This window comes from Amphiura filiformis, chromosome 5, assembly GCF_039555335.1.
Source record: "Amphiura filiformis chromosome 5, Afil_fr2py, whole genome shotgun sequence".
NCBI classification, from domain to species: Eukaryota; Metazoa; Echinodermata; class Ophiuroidea; order Amphilepidida; family Amphiuridae; genus Amphiura; species Amphiura filiformis.
The window spans coordinates 29,332,256-29,349,601 of record NC_092632.1 but is presented as its reverse complement, the minus strand read 5'-3'; the positions used below and the strand labels follow the sequence as shown (position 1 = coordinate 29,349,601).

At 35.8% G+C, this 17,346-nt stretch overlaps 2 protein-coding genes across 3 annotated transcripts in view; one reads left to right on the top strand and one right to left on the bottom strand.

Annotated features, from left to right (window-relative positions):
* The window catches only part of LOC140152934 (uncharacterized), a 36,907-nt gene extending 34,995 nt beyond the window's left edge, over positions 1-1,912 (top strand). Inside the window, exons 32-33 of the mRNA XM_072175486.1 lie at positions 1,205-1,397; positions 1,819-1,912. Coding sequence (XP_072031587.1) covers positions 1,205-1,397; positions 1,819-1,879 — 254 coding nt within the window. The 3' untranslated portion in view covers positions 1,880-1,912. The remainder of the gene's footprint in view (positions 1-1,204; positions 1,398-1,818) is intronic.
* Positions 1,913-12,233: 10,321 nt separating this feature from the next.
* LOC140152933 (transcriptional repressor NF-X1-like) overlaps positions 12,234-17,346 on the bottom strand; it is a 37,200-nt gene continuing 32,087 nt past the window's right edge. For both annotated transcript variants that reach the window (XM_072175484.1, XM_072175485.1), the window contains exons 16-18: positions 16,708-16,853; positions 15,758-15,865; positions 12,234-14,478 (exon numbers count right to left, since the gene is read on the bottom strand). In XM_072175484.1, coding sequence (XP_072031585.1) covers positions 14,388-14,478; positions 15,758-15,865; positions 16,708-16,853 — 345 coding nt within the window. In that variant the 3' untranslated portion in view covers positions 12,234-14,387. The remainder of the gene's footprint in view (positions 14,479-15,757; positions 15,866-16,707; positions 16,854-17,346) is intronic.

Below are 17,346 nucleotides of genomic sequence, written 5' to 3'. Positions count from 1 at the left end.
TTGAAAAAAAAGCTGGTGATGTTTTCCAATGTATCGAGAGCTGCTCTCTCTCTGTTGTGTTACTTTTCATACCTGGTCTTTTTTTTTTAATTATCAGGTTTGGTCATTTTTGTTATACTTTGTGTGTGCCCCCCCGGTGCCCGCCCCATTAAATACTGTGCAACATTTGCTGTGATTACTTTACAGTAACATTGTTTTGGATTCATCCCTGGTGGACATTTTCTGTTGTTTTGGATTCATCCCTGGTGGACATTTTCTTTTGCTTTAATGTTTGATATGAATTGGTTTTGGTATACTGGGAACCTGTCCATTACTGTATTGTTCATCTTGTAATAGGATAAGCAAGACTAATAATAATCCAAGTTGAAATCCATACACCCCTATGGAAGACATGAGGTGCATATTTCATATGGAGTCACCCATTCAGATAACCCTATTTGAAATTCACACTCCATGTGTGGAAGATTAAAGTCATGTCTTCTATAGGGGTGTATGGATTTCAAGGTAAAATATAATATCTTTCCAAATTCCACACAAAATGATTTGTCACAAATTATTAATGTCACCTTCTGATAGTCTTTCAGTTACTCTTTTGATAGCCAAATCCAACATATTTGATATCATTGCTTTTTTATGATTACATTGTAGTACAATAGTAGAAATTTCATTTGAATATACACAGCTGCCAACAGCGTGATGATAGTCCGCATACACTATGCAATGAACGTCCGCGTGTGGGTAACACGGCAGTGAATCAAACAATGCCAACTCACTTGTGATTGGTTAGAATTTTCATTAAGTATCCAAGGTTGTGCATCCGCATTGTATTTTGAAATACAATCGTGGTTGGATTGCATACAGGTGTTGGCAGCTGTGTTCATTCATATGAAATATTTACTATAGTAAAATATGGACTAGTTCAATATAACAGTTGCAGTTCTAATTGATTCGAAACTTTTTTTTTTTTGCCCCAAATTGATTCTTTATGATGAATTTTTTGTCATACAATATTGTTTATTTCTTATATAACCTAAGTGAATTATTAATGTCAGACCTATGATGCCCATCATGGATCTGGCAGTAAGGTCTTTGTCATCCTGTGCATGTGCTCCACAATTCAAATTTGGTAATGATGACTGCGGATAATTGTTACTATTTTTTGTTCTCACTTCTCTTTTTAATGATTTTGTTTGTTACTTTACAGATACGCTGACTGTTGAAAAACCAGAGCTGCCATCAGAGCTAAAAAAGAAGAAGAACAAAGAGAACAGCACAGATGGTGAGATGCCCTCATGGATGAAAAAGTTTGTGGAAACCAACAAGATTAACGTCAGTAGTGATGTGAAAGTAGATGAGACCAGGATTCCTGACTTGAAGATAACATCAGATGAAGACACGTAAGAAAAATAATGATAATGATAAAAAATGTTGATGATGCTGAATTCATGGGAAAGAAACAACTTATTCTTTGTTTGGTGAAACATGTCCTAAACCAATAAATTCATGGAAACTACTTGCATGCTAATTTGGGTTACCAGACTAAATGCACTAATTGGAGAGTGGTTTCAGAATGGGCTATTCCAGTTGAAATCCATACACCCCATGGAAGACATGACCTTGATCTTCCACAGAAGGAGTGTAGATTTCAAATGGGATAACCTGAATGGGGAACTCCATTTGAAATTCACACCCTTGTGTGTGAGATGTCTCCCATAGTAGGCCTATGGATTTCAGTTAGAATAGCCAATGCTGTCTTTCATACCAACACCCGTATCGCATAACTCTAAATATTTTTGCTTTGTGTTTTTATGGTTACAGGCAAACATTTCAAGATGGTAAACAGGGCAAAGAAAAAGAGGAGCAAGTTACAGAATTATGACGCAGAGCTGTGGTGAATAATTTATTCTCAAAGATATTTTGAATTTATCCTATGGTGTAATATTTTGTAATTCCAACTGAGATATATTTTAAGTACAAATTAATATTATAGGGTATGATTGTAAGGTATTTAATACAAACAAGATATTATTCTGATAAACAGAGATTTTAAACAGTTCTCTCAACAAAAATTGTGACTTACTTGATATTATTCTGTAGAACAAATTATGTTGGGGGCTACAATTGTAAATTCTTTAGATTTTAAACAGTTCTCTCAACAAAAATTGTGACTTACTTGATATTATTCTATAGAACAAATTATGTTGGGGGCTACAATTGTAAAGTCTTTGATTAATGCAGCCATGTTGAGTATTTTTGTACCATATTCTAAAGTACTAGCAGTATGAATAACGCCTTTCCGTCCAAAAACTGATTAAAGGGTGTTTTTAACTTGTGTGTGATTGCAGTGAAGGTACTAAACAAATAGTATTATGAACAATATTCCATCCATTTATTCTAAAGAGGAATAAAATTATATAGTTAATTTGAATATTTTTATATAATTCTTTTATATGAACTAAAACAGTTATTGCTTAGTAATGAAGCATTATTAGTAATTATCAAATGTGTGCTGCTTTTAAGTGTGTTATGTGAATAATAAACTTTTTGTACAGTGTATGTTTGTATAGATCATAAACATACCTATTCATCTTTTGTATATTTTTGTTCTGAGACTATAATACCTAGGTATTATAGTCTCAGTTTTTGTTAATACGAGGGGGTATCAAAAGGTTTTTGAAATCACCCAGAAGTGAAAGAGCTACATTTGTATATCGATGACATTTCGTCAGTGTAATCACTGGTCCTTATGTACACTATGGTGCAAAAATGGTCTCATAAGTATGTTTACTTTCTTTACACATGGCGGTAGATGCCAATAACCTGCTGCCCCAGTTACTGTGCATAAACTGCAAAATGGAGAAAATTGAGGCAATCAGTGTGGTCACAGTGCCCAGAAAATCTATGATGAAATGAAAGCTGTCTATGGTGGTGATTGTCATATGGCACTTTTGCTATTTAGAAAAGATAGATTATTTCATCTTAGATTTTCAGGGCACTGCAACCCTTAAACGGAACTTAATCTTGCTTTGTGCCTTAATATTCTCCATCTTGCCATCTTATATATGCTGTTACATAGGCAGGTACTGACATCTAGCGCCACAGTAAAGAAAGTAAAGATACTTATGAGACCATTCTTGCACCATAGTGTACATAAGGACCAGTGATTACTTAGACAAAATTTCATTGATATAGCTCTTTCATTTCTGGGTGATTTCAAAGACTTTTTGATACCCCCTCGTATACGTGAAAATGGAATGTACGAGGCATGTAGTAATGTGATGCCAGTGATTCGTATAGGCAAAATGGCAGTATTTGCAATTTGTGTTTAGTTAAATGGGCAATTGTTGCTGATAAAATTGTATCTACAATCAACTAGAGGTGCAAAGTTCTGGTGTTGATAATGTAGCTACTAAAACTTTGCTTTTCTGGCAAAAGTGTCTAAAAGAAAATTAAGAAGACTCATTGTAAATGCAGGTTTTTTTTTACAGAAGTCTTTTGTGCATGATGTTGATTGTTTCACAAAATTTATTTCTTCCCAATGTTTTCATATATGTGATGCGGTCAAGCAAAATCAGTTGGAACTCGGAAATATTGATTTTGAGATATAGCCAAACTAAGTAGATATTTCCTTTTGTTACCTGTTGTTTTGGAAACTCTTTAATTGCTCATATCTTTGGAACTGGTCGTTCAATTTCAATGGGGTTTTCTGTAAAATTCAGCTTTGTAAATGCTTTTTACTATCCAAAAAAACCCCTGAAAATGTAATATTTCTGAGTTCCGACTGATTTTGCTTGATCGCATCACATATGACAAACTTTTTTTGCATGTTGTTAAATTTGCAATGTAACCTCTATTCGCTAAAGTAAACCCTCCTGAAAATTAACACTTTTACAGTATATCACTGGAAAAGTAAGTAGGCTACATATTCTTCCAACTCCAGAAAAAATGATGCTAATTTTCCTACATTTATGTGAAAAGATGATTATTAATGGTCTTATAGACGAATCCAAATCCACGCATTCCTACACCTGACTAGCAGCCTTTAGTTGGGTAGCCATCGGCTACAATGCACCCAAAATGTGAAATGATTCGGCCTTGGCGGAAATTTTACACTGCATTCCATCACCCGTTTTACACCTTCCGCGAAAACACAGGTAGACAAAAGAATGATTAAAATTTACAACACAATAGGCCCTACAGTTCCCTTCGACAAAACACACAGCTTCTACATGGTCTATTCGCTGTTGAAGTGACATAATAATCGGATTAACTACACGCGGTATCAAACGCTACAAATGGATGTACTTGCGAACAAAAGGACTATGTATGAATCTAGGTGTTAGGCGGCTTTTATTTAAATTTAAAAAAAATAAATGTAGATATTTATATAGCGCTTTATGCCGTAAACAGCCTGAAAGCGCTTTACATTTATTCCGCCGTTATCAGAATATGTCGGAACCACGTTTGCTGCCTACAAATGGCGCAGGGTTCATCAGTACAACGACTGTGACTACCCCTAACAGCTTCCCATTGCACCTGGGTGGGGTGAGGCAAGCGTGACAAAGCGCCTTGCCCAAGGGCGCAACACGGTGGCGGGACGGGGACTCGAACCCACGCACGTCAAGCAAGCTCTCAGATTATGAGTCCAAGGCCGTAACCACTGAGCCACCGTGCCCTCTATTTGCACAATTGAGCGCTCAAAACACCAGGTTGGTGCTAGCGGCTACCCAAAGATGGCCGACCAAATCCTGACCATGACTTGGCTCGTTGGATTCGTCTATAGTAAACCAGGCCTACACAAAAAAGTACTCCCAATTATAATTGAAGACCGAATTAAAGAGACTGGTTTGTGTCTGACAGGACAAAGGCGCAGTGTGATTGGTTGCTGACCTGCGCAGTAAGGCATTTTTGGTCTGGTTGACAGGACGTCATATGCAAACTAGTCTTCAATTATAATCTATTCAGCCATAAAATCATTAATGCCATTATTATTTCCCCAAGGAAAACAAATTGGGCAAGGGCCTCATTTATGAATCATATATGAGGCCTCTATCATTGAGAGATAATTCCAAATATGTAAGTGATGTTACGGTTGGGATATAATCATTTGCTTATTGGGACTATCATATGTGATGTGATCAAGCAAAATCAGTCGGAATTTGGAAATATTGATCTTGAGATATAGCCAAACATAGGAAGTATTTCCTTTTGTTTCCTACTGTTTTGAAAACTCTTCAACTGCTCAGATCTTTTGAACTGGTTGTCCAAATTCAATGGGGTTTTCTGCAAAATGTAGCTTTAAAAATGCTGTTTACAATCCTATAAGAAACTGAAAATTGAATGTGTCTGACTTCAGACTGATTTTGTTTGATCACACCACATGAGACTGCATCAAAAAATTGACTTTACTGTTCTTAATTTTTGAACATAATTGTACACATATATAGCTTCAAAACAACATTGTGTAGTGATTGGTTCAATTTTTTGAGTCATGCATAGGTAACAACATTACATGCTTGCAGGATGCTCTTGTTGCTTTTTATATGTACATGTTGTGTCCCAGAATTAATATAGAAACAGTGATTTAATTACAGCATTAGGCTATTCCAGTTGGAATCCATACACCCTATATGGAAGACATGACCTTAATCTTCCACACAGGGATGTAGATTTCAAATGGGGTTACCTGAATGGGTGACTCCACACCCATTAGAAATCTACACCCTCTGTGTGGAGATTTAGGCCATGTATACCATAGGGGGCCTATGGATAGCAACGGGAATAACCCAATTACTCTTATCACTTCAACTTAGTGAAATCTTGGTAAAAGTTGAGGTAACCTTTCACCAGAATATGTGAACTAATATCTGAATTTTCTTGTAGAAAAACTTGCAATGCTTTTCTCACTCCTTAGCATCCTGATTAAATGCCACTTTATGAAATCCAATTAGGAAATTGTTAAGTTTTGATGAAACACATGTCTCATCAACAGTACCTTGATCCAAATTCATGTGAAAGTTTATTTGTAGCTTTCCACATAATGCAGTTTATATATTATGTAACTTTCTACCCCTTTCTACATAATCATGAATTTGTATACAATTTTTCAAATTTGTATAAAATGTTGGGAGGCATCTGAAATTTCAGGTGAAGTTAGTGGCAATAAAAAAAGAATTACCAAAATGTATATTAAATGATCTTGTCTAATCTGTATTGTTGTTGCTGAATGTTTCTTTAGATTTTGAATTTCATATTTGACCTTATTTGTGCACTGCCCTATAGGTGCTTAATTGACCTAAGGGGATGCTTAAAGGATGTCTCCGGCAATCACAACATGCCTTATATGTTAGAAAATTAATTATCAAGCACGAATCACATGGTTTTATTTAAAACAAACTCATATTGACCATAAAAACAAATTAAAACGGCCCTCACTCAACATGTGATATTCAAAATAACCGGGCGCCGAGATTGCAGAGTGCAGTGACGTCGTGAGTAACACAATTGAGCACAAATAACCATGACGTCATTGCACTCGACAATCTCGGCACCCGCGAATTTTGAATATCGCGTTTTGAGAGCCAGCTGTTTTTATTCATTTTTATGGTCAATATGAGTTTGTTTTAAATAAAACCATGTGATTCGTGCTTGATAATTTTTTTTTTAACATATAAGGCATAATGTTGTGATTGCCAGAGTCATCCTTTAATAATTACATATTTTGAAAGTCTAACTACACATTTTCATACTAAACAATGTCACTCAAGCAAATCGAAAAATGTATCCTCAACACAAGTATATCACTTTGTGCAGATTTTGCTGTGATTCACATAACATTTTCATCCATTTTCATTTAATAAGACCTAATTACAAGTGCCCTGTTTGGGTTAATCAAGGAGGAACTTGTAGAACAGCCTCTTGCACAGACATATGTTTGTTTTTCTAAGATTGGAGATTTTTTCACCTAACTTCATTTCAAAAGTGCTCAGAAAAGTGTTTGTTTGCCAGTGCTGAAATGGGCAGAGGCCATGGTCTATGCCAGTTGAAATCCATACACCCCTATGGAAGACATATTAATCTTCCACATGGGGAATATAGATTTCTAATAAGAGTCGACCATTCAGGTAACCCCTAGCCTTTCAACAAGGCTCTGCCTGGAGCACCGTAGTGGGAGCGCCACCTATATTATTCTGCCTTCGCTGCTCGCTGCCGCTCGCCTCCCTAGGATCGCGAGGTCTTTGACAAAGACTAGGTAACCCCAATTTAAATTCACACTCCTTGTAACGTCATATCTATCATTGGAGGAGGGAATGGGGAGGAAATTTAATCTAAAAGAGACTGACAAAATAAATGAATCTTGTGATTGATCAATTACTGTTTTATTTCTCACTTTCTTCAAGCATACAACAAGTGATACCTCCGATTGGTTTCATTTGTCCAGTTCTGTTAATTATCCACAAAAGCACACTATTTATATACCAAACCTTAATTTTGATATGAGAAAAACAATAGCCATAGACATGTGAAGAATTTTGTTAGCTTAATTGAAAGTGGTTTTTAACAAACTTGCTTGTAGTCCACACCATCATGTTACTCATTTGCCAATTTTAGTATTACCAAAATAGCCATGTTGGCAAGACGAGATGCGGGTGACCGGTGTATTTTTTGAGATACACTTAATATTGTTCTACCTTAACTAGGCATTACCACACCTCCCATTTATGCCATTCTCCTGTCTTGGTCTCTTATATTATCTCTCTCAATGTCCAAAAGAACTCAATATGTGACCAGTCCAATACATCTTTCTACCACAGCATTTAACACTTCCACATATTTGTCTTTATGTCTTAGTTTCCAAGCCATATTTATATCCATACACTCCGAACTTTAGACAGTACAATTCTCTTCTTTATGTCATTATTTAGGCTTGTGGAAAGCACAACTTTCTTTTTATTGAAAGCCAACTTTGCCATGTCAATCTATCGGACTCCTCACATCCTCTGTAAACAGACTTCCACATCTCCATGAAAAACTATTAAATTTTGCATGAAATGTTGCCTAATCATCTATGACTCAATACGAGTAACATGTGGTGTGGAGGACTGGGAACATTTCTGAAAAAGCCCTCTATTTGTGAAGAAAGGATTTAAAATCGAATGACTGAATCGGAGTTGATGAAATGCAAACAGTTGCTTTTTGTTAAGTTAGCTCAATTATCGTTAAGGCGTTCAACTATGGTGCGAGAGGTTGCGGGTTCGAACCCTGGCGGTGCCTAATATGCTCTCGTGGAAAAATTGAGTTAGTTTGAAATTCCCCTGGACAAGGAACTTACTGCTAATTGTCTCATTGTAACCTGTACGAAACTCGGGGAGCTGATCCTGGTTGCGATGGTTATTTGTGGAATGTTTATGGTGTGCGCTCTTGTAGCAGCAAAGTCCCTGATTTTTTGTTAAATGGTTTATGGAATGATGTGGGGCCGTAGTGGTCAGCGACAACCTGTAAAGTGTGCTGGGCTTGTGTATCAATGTCTAGGTGTTGTGCCTGTGCATAGCGCACTATAAATCACTGCGCCTTTTTTTTTTTGTTAGTGTGTATGAAATTACCCTCACATAGGTAAACAGTAACACTGGGTGAATACAAATGGCAATACTTAATATTAATACAAATATGTTTTGATGGTCAGCCCAGTGTAGTATGGTCACGCTTGCCAAAACACTGACATTTACTGAAGTTTCAGCTTTTCAAATTGCTCCAGTGTTTAGTCACTCATTTGATCATTTTCATTCCTTAATTTGCAAGCAAGGTTATCAAATTGTAGCTAACAAAATTCTCACCTCTATATCCATTTCTTTTGTTTCTTTTCAAAATAAGAACCACAATAAGAAATGCATTCAATTTGAGTTGTTTCTCTTAAATCCACCTTAAATATGTTTGTTACTTGGCACATTTCATTCTTTCAATAAACTACTTTCAAACCAAAGACCCTATTATAGGGTCTATGTTCAAACACAGCACGTAACATAGGGTGACTCCACACAGGACCAAGATCTGCATTAATGTGCACTCAGATCCGCATCAATAATAGCATCTGTCTACATGGTACTCAGATCCGCATCTGGGAAATGATCATATCATCATCATCATAAACGCTTCTCGTCAGCAGTTTGACATAGCGCCATCAATAAAGTTTCTCCAAGTTGGTCTCTTTCTCTCTCGAAAGTTCATTCACTTTCTTTATGGTTAAGTCTTCTTTGATTTCTTTCAGCAGCTCTTTTTGAATTGCTGATATCCACATAGTTTTTGGTTTTCCTCTTGGTCATTTTACGTGTCGTTCGTATTCTTGAAGAGCTTGCTTTGCTGAGGTATCATCAGGTAATCTCAGGAAGTGTCCTAACCAAAGGAGCCACCTCTTCTTGATTTTATTACTCCACTTTGTTTCCTTGGAAGTTCTTGATTTGTTATTTTCTTTGGCCATTTGACGTCTAATAGCCTTCTCAGGAGAGATCTTTGGAAATGGAAAGTGTCAATTTCTTGGTGAGTCGTATAGTGAGCACAATTAGTAATGATCATATAGTGAGCACAATTCTTGTAAGTACTTGTGAGACGCTCATGGCACAATGTTATGTGCGTGTAGTGCATCATAGTGGGAAGCCGTCTGCATGCTCAAGAGAAGTTCACTTTGATGCGCATCCCAGGAGTGCGCACTGATTCGGATATCACGTCCCATGTGGAGTCACCCAGAGTAGTTTGTCTAGTGTCACATCATTAACAAAATCTTGAATAGCTTGGCATTGTTTCTCGGCAACATCTGTTTTTGGTACGCATGGTGTCAAATCAAAATTAAGATTGACAGCTGAATAAACCTTGAATGGTTAGCTTCTCTCACATTACAACATCCTTATTCATCACTTTATAATGCAGATATGTGACAATTATTGATCAAAATCACATGCTATTTTAATGATCTTCAAAAATAAAATATATATACTTTACATGAAATCAAACCAACATAAAATATAGATAAAATATACTTGAATTTTATGTTACATCACATACATGTATATGTATATAGTAATCCTATCAAATGTTCAAGTATGCATGTAAATGCATACATATGTCAACTCTTTAGAAATTGAAAGTACACAATGTTGTGTATCAGTTCAAATGTGATGAATGACTTTACAATACCTATCTTGTTGTCCATATTTAATTTTAAATAAACTGCACAGGTGACTCTGCATGCCTTCATGCTTGAACTAATTTGCATGCAAGGTCAACTTTTAAATAACATTACCCAAATGTAAGTAATAACCATGCATTTATATTAGCTTTAACATCTGACAATACAACATTAACAATCATGAGTAAATATATGACCTCTTCTGAATAGAAATTCATGTTCTGTAAGAGGCTACCATTTCAGTATATGAAGAGCTTGGTTCCAAACCATGTTAAGTCCACAAACACATGTTTCTGATTTACCTGTGCGATATTGCAATGGATTGTGATGCTATAGGTATAGTAATTTCAGTTGGATGCATCATTACAAAGCCAACAGTGGATGGATGCACAGTAACAATACTGTGTGAGGCCTTTGGTTCCCAAATGAGAACAATAGTCTGCATATTGTTAAGTAGCATTGCTGTGGTAAATAATGGCTTGTTGATGGTACAACTCATTGTTGCTAATGTCAAACTTGTCAAAGAAATTATGATTGTATCACACAAGTGAATGAGAAACATGTGGTTGTGGACTTAACATGGTTTGAAACCAAGCTCTCCATAAATGCACCAATCTACTTGAATGCTTAGCCAGCTCTTTTCAGAGCCACTGTTTTACCATAGCATGAAGTCGTAATGCAATCCTTAAGAGTTCTGAGTTACTCCCATCCCAGTATAAATGTTACAAAGAAGCAAAATCAGTCATCTTATATAGCAAATCAAACTTGAATTTTTTCTTTTAACATTCTATACTCATCATGACATCAGAAAAGCTATATGGATGTATGTTTCTTGCTGAAAATAGTACAATACGACGACTTTGATGGATACTTCTGTCTCGCAGTGACTCATTTTGCTGGATCCACAACACAAACTTATGATCTCAACACAAAATTAAGACGTACATCAAATTTTCGGTCACAACTTTGACCTTCATCTGGAGACTGGCCAACCAACCATCTCTCAACCGCGACGGGGGCCGATACAAGTTACCCAGAGTGTACGACCGGGTTTTGGGGTCAAGTGTCCAAAAGGTCACTGATCCCAAACTTGGGTTGCCAGTCTCCAGATGAAGGTCAAAGTTGTGACCGAAAATTTGAGGTACGTCTTAATTTTGTGTTGAGATCATAAGTATAAATTTCCAATTACAAACCTTATGATTGATTTACCATACATAATTCCCATTCAATCAATCATAAGTCTTTGTAAATGGTGTCCCCATATTATGATATTGAATATTAAGATCATTATTTTTATAACACAAACTGGCCATAAAAACCAAGAGATTACCATAACATGTAATAAATAGCAACATGCATACAAATATTAAGCTGCATGATTTACATTATGATATTTAATATGAACTGTTTTAAGCTTGAACATTTAAAACCAGTAACTTCCGAAATTTTAGTTACACATCATTGCATATATTGCAAAAGTTAACAACACAACCATAACTTTTTTTTCAATCCTGCTAATAATTGCTTTTATCATCCAACTGAATAGCTCAGACGTTTGAACACTGGATTTGATCTCTTTTTCAACATCAGTAGATAACCACATGGTTACATTACTTGTGCATAATCTTTTCATGAGAGCTGCAGTATATGACATTAGCACATAGCTCACTCACTTTTGTCATGTCTATCTTCTCTCTTAATTACACAGGAAATTCTCCCAATGAAGACAAACTGCATACATTGCTTCTCAAATTACCCATACACATGGAGACACACAAGGCATAATTTGTTTTGTGAACTTTACTTGATGCTCATCTTCAATAGCTATCACTGGGCTATTCCAGTTGACATCCCCTATGGAAAACATGACTTTAATCTTCCACATGGGGATGGGAATTTCAAGTAGCGTTACCTGAATGGGCAACTCCATTTGAAATCTACACCCCACAAGAAAAAAATATTACAAGAGGGAAATGGGGGGGGGGGGGTGTTAGTGAAAATTGCTGCAAAAGTTGACCTTTTTGTAATTTTGGGTTTTGGGATGGGGGGGCATTTAAGGTCATGTTTTCCATAGTGGGGTGTATGGATTTCAACTGGAATAGACGATTATGACAAGAGGATAATGGCAGTACGTAGTCTGATCTTTGTTTTTTCATTGCATCAGATTTTGCATTGTTGGTGTTTTGCTGCGATTGTTGGTTACCCCAGACCCTAAAAAAAGATTTGTCAATACTGGAGCATACAGGAAACTATGATCCCTACACTAAATACCAACAGGGGCCTTTGAAATTTGAGTAAGATCATTGACCTTCTTTTTCTAGGGTCTGTGATTTTTCCCAGCAATTAACAGCTCAAATGATTAGCTTTGTTTGGAGTTTGCTGTTCTTGAAGGTTTTGTCAGAATGGCATCTTTTTGTCGCAATAACCAAACTACGTACTTGCCTTAACACTATTTTTGGCAATACTGTTTTTGATATAAATAATACAAGCATTTATTTGTATATATATGCACATGACATACATTTGGAGATATTTTCAAGCATTTGCTTTAAAGATATGAAATTTGGTTTTCCAGTTAGATGTTATTAATGTTCTCCGCTTTAGTCAAAACTTAAAGTTACAATGAATTACTTTTATTAAATTGTCATATTATATTTCCATATATTGATAGATTGCCATTTTGGTGTTACACTGAAAATAATGTTCTTTCATTTTTACAAAGAAAATTCTTTCATTTTTTTCTGCTTAAAGAGCGATAAGCTGGGAATATGCCACACATTTGCCTTTCTCCACCCAAACTAAAAGAACAAAACAGACAATTAATTTATTCAATATCTATACAAAATGTTCTATGAAAACTTGCCAACACAGATTGGTTGTAACTGCTGTGAATGTCTTGGTCACCTTCTTGATAAACACTGTCCATTTGGCTTCCATGAGGGAGTTTGAGAAAGCTTTTTCTTGTTTGTGTCTCTAGAATATAAACATGCCGTTTTCGTCGATTTGGAAATTTCATGTAAGTTGTTATGGTGAACGAAGGCATGGAAAAACAAATTTTTCACTTTTCCCATAAGTGCCTCATTTTTGCAGAAATCTGCCATGCTAGTTGGATTCCTTGTGTCATTTCATTTCTGAAAATGTACATACTTTCATGTACTTTATCATCATTACTTTTAAAGATACAATACAAAACAATGTCTAAAATTTCCCATTGAGAGTGACCTTGCATGCCCCTTAAGCTCTGTTTACTTCTCTTACACTGTCATCATTACCATGACCTCAGTCATACTTCCATCATCATCGGCTGTCTTCTATCCACTGGTGGACTGAAGTGAAGCCACTGTATGTTAGTGCCATTTGGTTCTGTCTCTTGCATTGATGTACCAGTCTACTTAGTAATTTGCTACCATTATGGGTTTAGACAAATGTTACTTGCACACATCAAGATTACTTGTGAAAGATACAAGCTCTCGGATGTTGTCCAGTCTTCTATCTTTTAGTAAGGCCTGCACTATGTCAGGAACCTGTTGATCCATTCTCAGGGTTCTAAAGCATTCAGGCTTACTGTGGGCTTAAAAGCTTTCCTTCAATGACACGTCATGTCATATCATAATGCATCTTGAATCTTAACTTGGATAAGCATTTCACTCTGCACATTATACTGGCCAATTAGTTAACTTTTCAGGTGACAATGGGCTATTTCAGTTGAAATCCATACAGCCCCTGTAGAAGACACGACTTAATCTCACACACAGGGGTGTAAATTTCAAATAGAGTCACCCATTCAGGGGTGTATGGATTTCAACTGGAATAGCCCGATACCAACAATCTTGCATCACAGTATCAACTAAAATTCAACCCAGTCAAAAATGGTTTCTTAGACATGTCTCTTTTTGCTTTATATACAGTTATCCTAAACTCAGACCGAAATCAATTTCTCAGTATTTAAATTATAATATTTTTATCCCAAGGAAAAATAAAGAACTTATTTGACTAAATGAAACATGTTAGAATTAATCAGTTTTTGATGTTCTCTTTAAAGATGTTTTTTTATTTATTTATATTACATAACCCCTCAATCTGTCCTCTGTATAAGGCACTTAACTGTTGATAGCATAATCTTATAATAAAGTATCTTTTCTTAAACAAAATAAAGATTGTTTTATCAACATGGGAGTTTTAGGCACTCTTAAGCAAGAAGCAACTATTACGTCATCTCAAAATAGTCAATAACCTTTTCCTGGGATTTCTTCCTTTCCAGGATCTGTGTACTGAGTTTGGCAGCTTTCGAAGCAGCTCTGTACAAAAGAGAATACAAAAAATCACAATCAGTTTAACTTGTTTGGTTAGTCTGGGATGAAATGGGTTTTTTTTCCTTAATAATCACAATCAGTTTAAGTTGTTTGGTTAGTCTGGGATGAAATGGGTTTTTTTCCCTTAATAGGGTGTCCTCTGTGTTTCTTCCATCAAAACTGAGATTTTGGTATCAGAAGAAAGGTCTTATTTTCTCATTATGTAGTAAAATGTAATTCATGCCCAATCTATGTTTCATTTAGATGGTGTGAACAAAAACATAGTGAATTGTGATAACCACAACCAGAACTATCCTAAATGGTATCCTATGGGGCATTGTTATTCATGTCCTTGCTTCTCATATTAAATACGCTGAAGCAATACAACTCAAAATTTTGAATTGTGATGCGATCACGATAGACGAGTCGCTTGTCACAAATATTGATTTTGCGATTTAGCTTGTGACAGAATTCCACTCCTTTACATTTTGAACAACATGGCTATATCTCTAAAATCGTAAGACCAATTGTCATGGGATTTTCAGTACAATAAAGCTCTGACAAGGTTACATAACATGAAATTGAAAAATAAATTTTTATATTGTCTGAAAAAGGACTCATTTCAAGCAAACTGAGTGGATTTCAGGAATAGTGATTTTGAGATATAGCCAATTATATTAGCCAACTTCCTTTGTATTTTATTGTTCTTAGCAACAGTAAAATGGCCATATCTCTGGAACTGTACCTCTGATTATGATGGGGTTTTCAGCAAACTAACACTCTTGAGAATGGCTCATGTAATGAAATTAAAAAGTGAATTTTGATCAACATCAGACTCAATTTGCTTGATCGCATCACATATTGTTTTAATGGTAGCCTCTATGTAAAATAGAAAATTGAACATAAAAGAATCAGACCACAGAATCTTTCTTGAATTGAATTACAATGAATTTATAAGAAAGGGAAAAATCGAGACACAGGGATTTTAATCCCTCTGTCTTGATGAAAATATTCAATATCATGCAACATCATTATGAGCAAATTCTGTTTGAGGGAATTGCCATGGTAACAAACAAAATTAGTTTTAAGTAATAAGAAATTCTGTTTTAACCCTGGCCACAATATGTCAATATTTCAGTAAAGCTGCTCTTAATTAGTTTATGATTATGTAGAAATGGCTGGCTTTGGTAAATTGTACAGTTACAGTTCAATGCCTGTTTCACTACTATGTCTTTTAGACTCTCTGAAAGTAGTATTTGACAATGTTAGGGACAAGTTGCCTTACCGTAGATCTTCATATTTACTGTTGAGTGGAATGGGAGTTGGAGCTTTGGGGTGCAATTCCTGTTGTACTACTGCTGTGAGAGTTACTGAAGGCATGTGGGATTGGCCTCTGTTAAATGGTAAACAATAAAAAATATTGTTAGAAGGTAACAAGAGACAAAATTAATTCACATTTCAAGTTTTAGTCAAGTTCTTGATAAATGCCAATCACAACATGCATCTGCTGTTATGCTGGGTTGGACTAATATTTTTCAATTTAATATTTTTCAACTTTACAATGGAATACAAAAATCATTGCATGTTTAATTCACCAGCAGATGCGCCATGAGCTGTTCTGGCATGTGGTGTTGAACTTCGACATGACATTGTGAGTGCGCACTGGTTCAAATCCTAAGGTTCTGATTTCCCTCCTTTGTTATAGTGCCAGTTTACCTCATTTGTGATGCGATCAAGCAAAATCAGTCGGAACTCGCAAATATTGATTTTGAGATATAGCCAAACAAAGGAAACATTTCCTTTTGTTTCCTCTTGTTTTGGAAACCCTTTAATTGCTCACATCTTTAGAACTGGTTGATCAATTTCAATGGAGTTTTCTTCAAATTTCAGCTTTGTATATGCTTTTTACTATCCTATAAGAAACTGAAAATGTAATATTTCCGAGTTCCGACTGATTTTGCTTGATCGCATCACATTTTTCAATTAACAATCTTTACAATATACTTCACTCCTTTAAAATTCCAATCACTAAAACATCTTATGTGCAGCCATTTCAAAGGAAGCTGGTCTATGTGGCATCCTGATCCAAACTTCATGACCACATATTCATCATCAAAATGGAGCTCTGTAATATGTTGTCATACTTTATGGTTTTAACAGCTTGTAAACATACATGCATATTGCATATAGTCTCATTGAATGTGTACATTAAAGTTACTCAGTTGAATTCTTTACCTTCTTGCTGTGACAACTACATTTCTCTGTGGCTCCTGGTCGTAACTCTGTGATTCTAGCCCATAGAAATCAGATAATTCATGGATCACTCTTCTTTGATCACGATTCATTGGTGAAAAGGCATGGCTGCGGCTTGTATACTTAGACTAAATAAAAGAGGCAAAAACAAAAATGAAAGGGGTCAATATTCATATTAATATACAGGTTAGTGTAGTGATCTGCAGCCCGGGTTCAATTCCCCGCGGTAACACATGTGAGTTTGATTGCCGATCCATGCTCATCCTCACAGGTTTTCCTCTGGGTGATAGTTTTCCTCCTGCTTCTAAAATTGGACCTATTCCCATATTCGGTTGGCAACCCTTTAACTTAGTAGCCTTTAAGCACTATAGGGCTTTGCCTGGCTTCAGCCGAATGTTATAAATAAATAAATAAATTGGAGCAATTAAATGAGGAACTGCAATACATTCTTGCTCATAATAAGCCCATATCTAACTTAAACTCATATGTTTAACTGATGGTTTTAGGTACAATTTCACAACATATTGGAAGTCTTTGTATGGGAGACAAATTGTTGGTGCTTAGTTCCAGGACGCATACAAAAAGATCTCATTTTCCAAATCAGTGTTTTTCTCTCTCTCT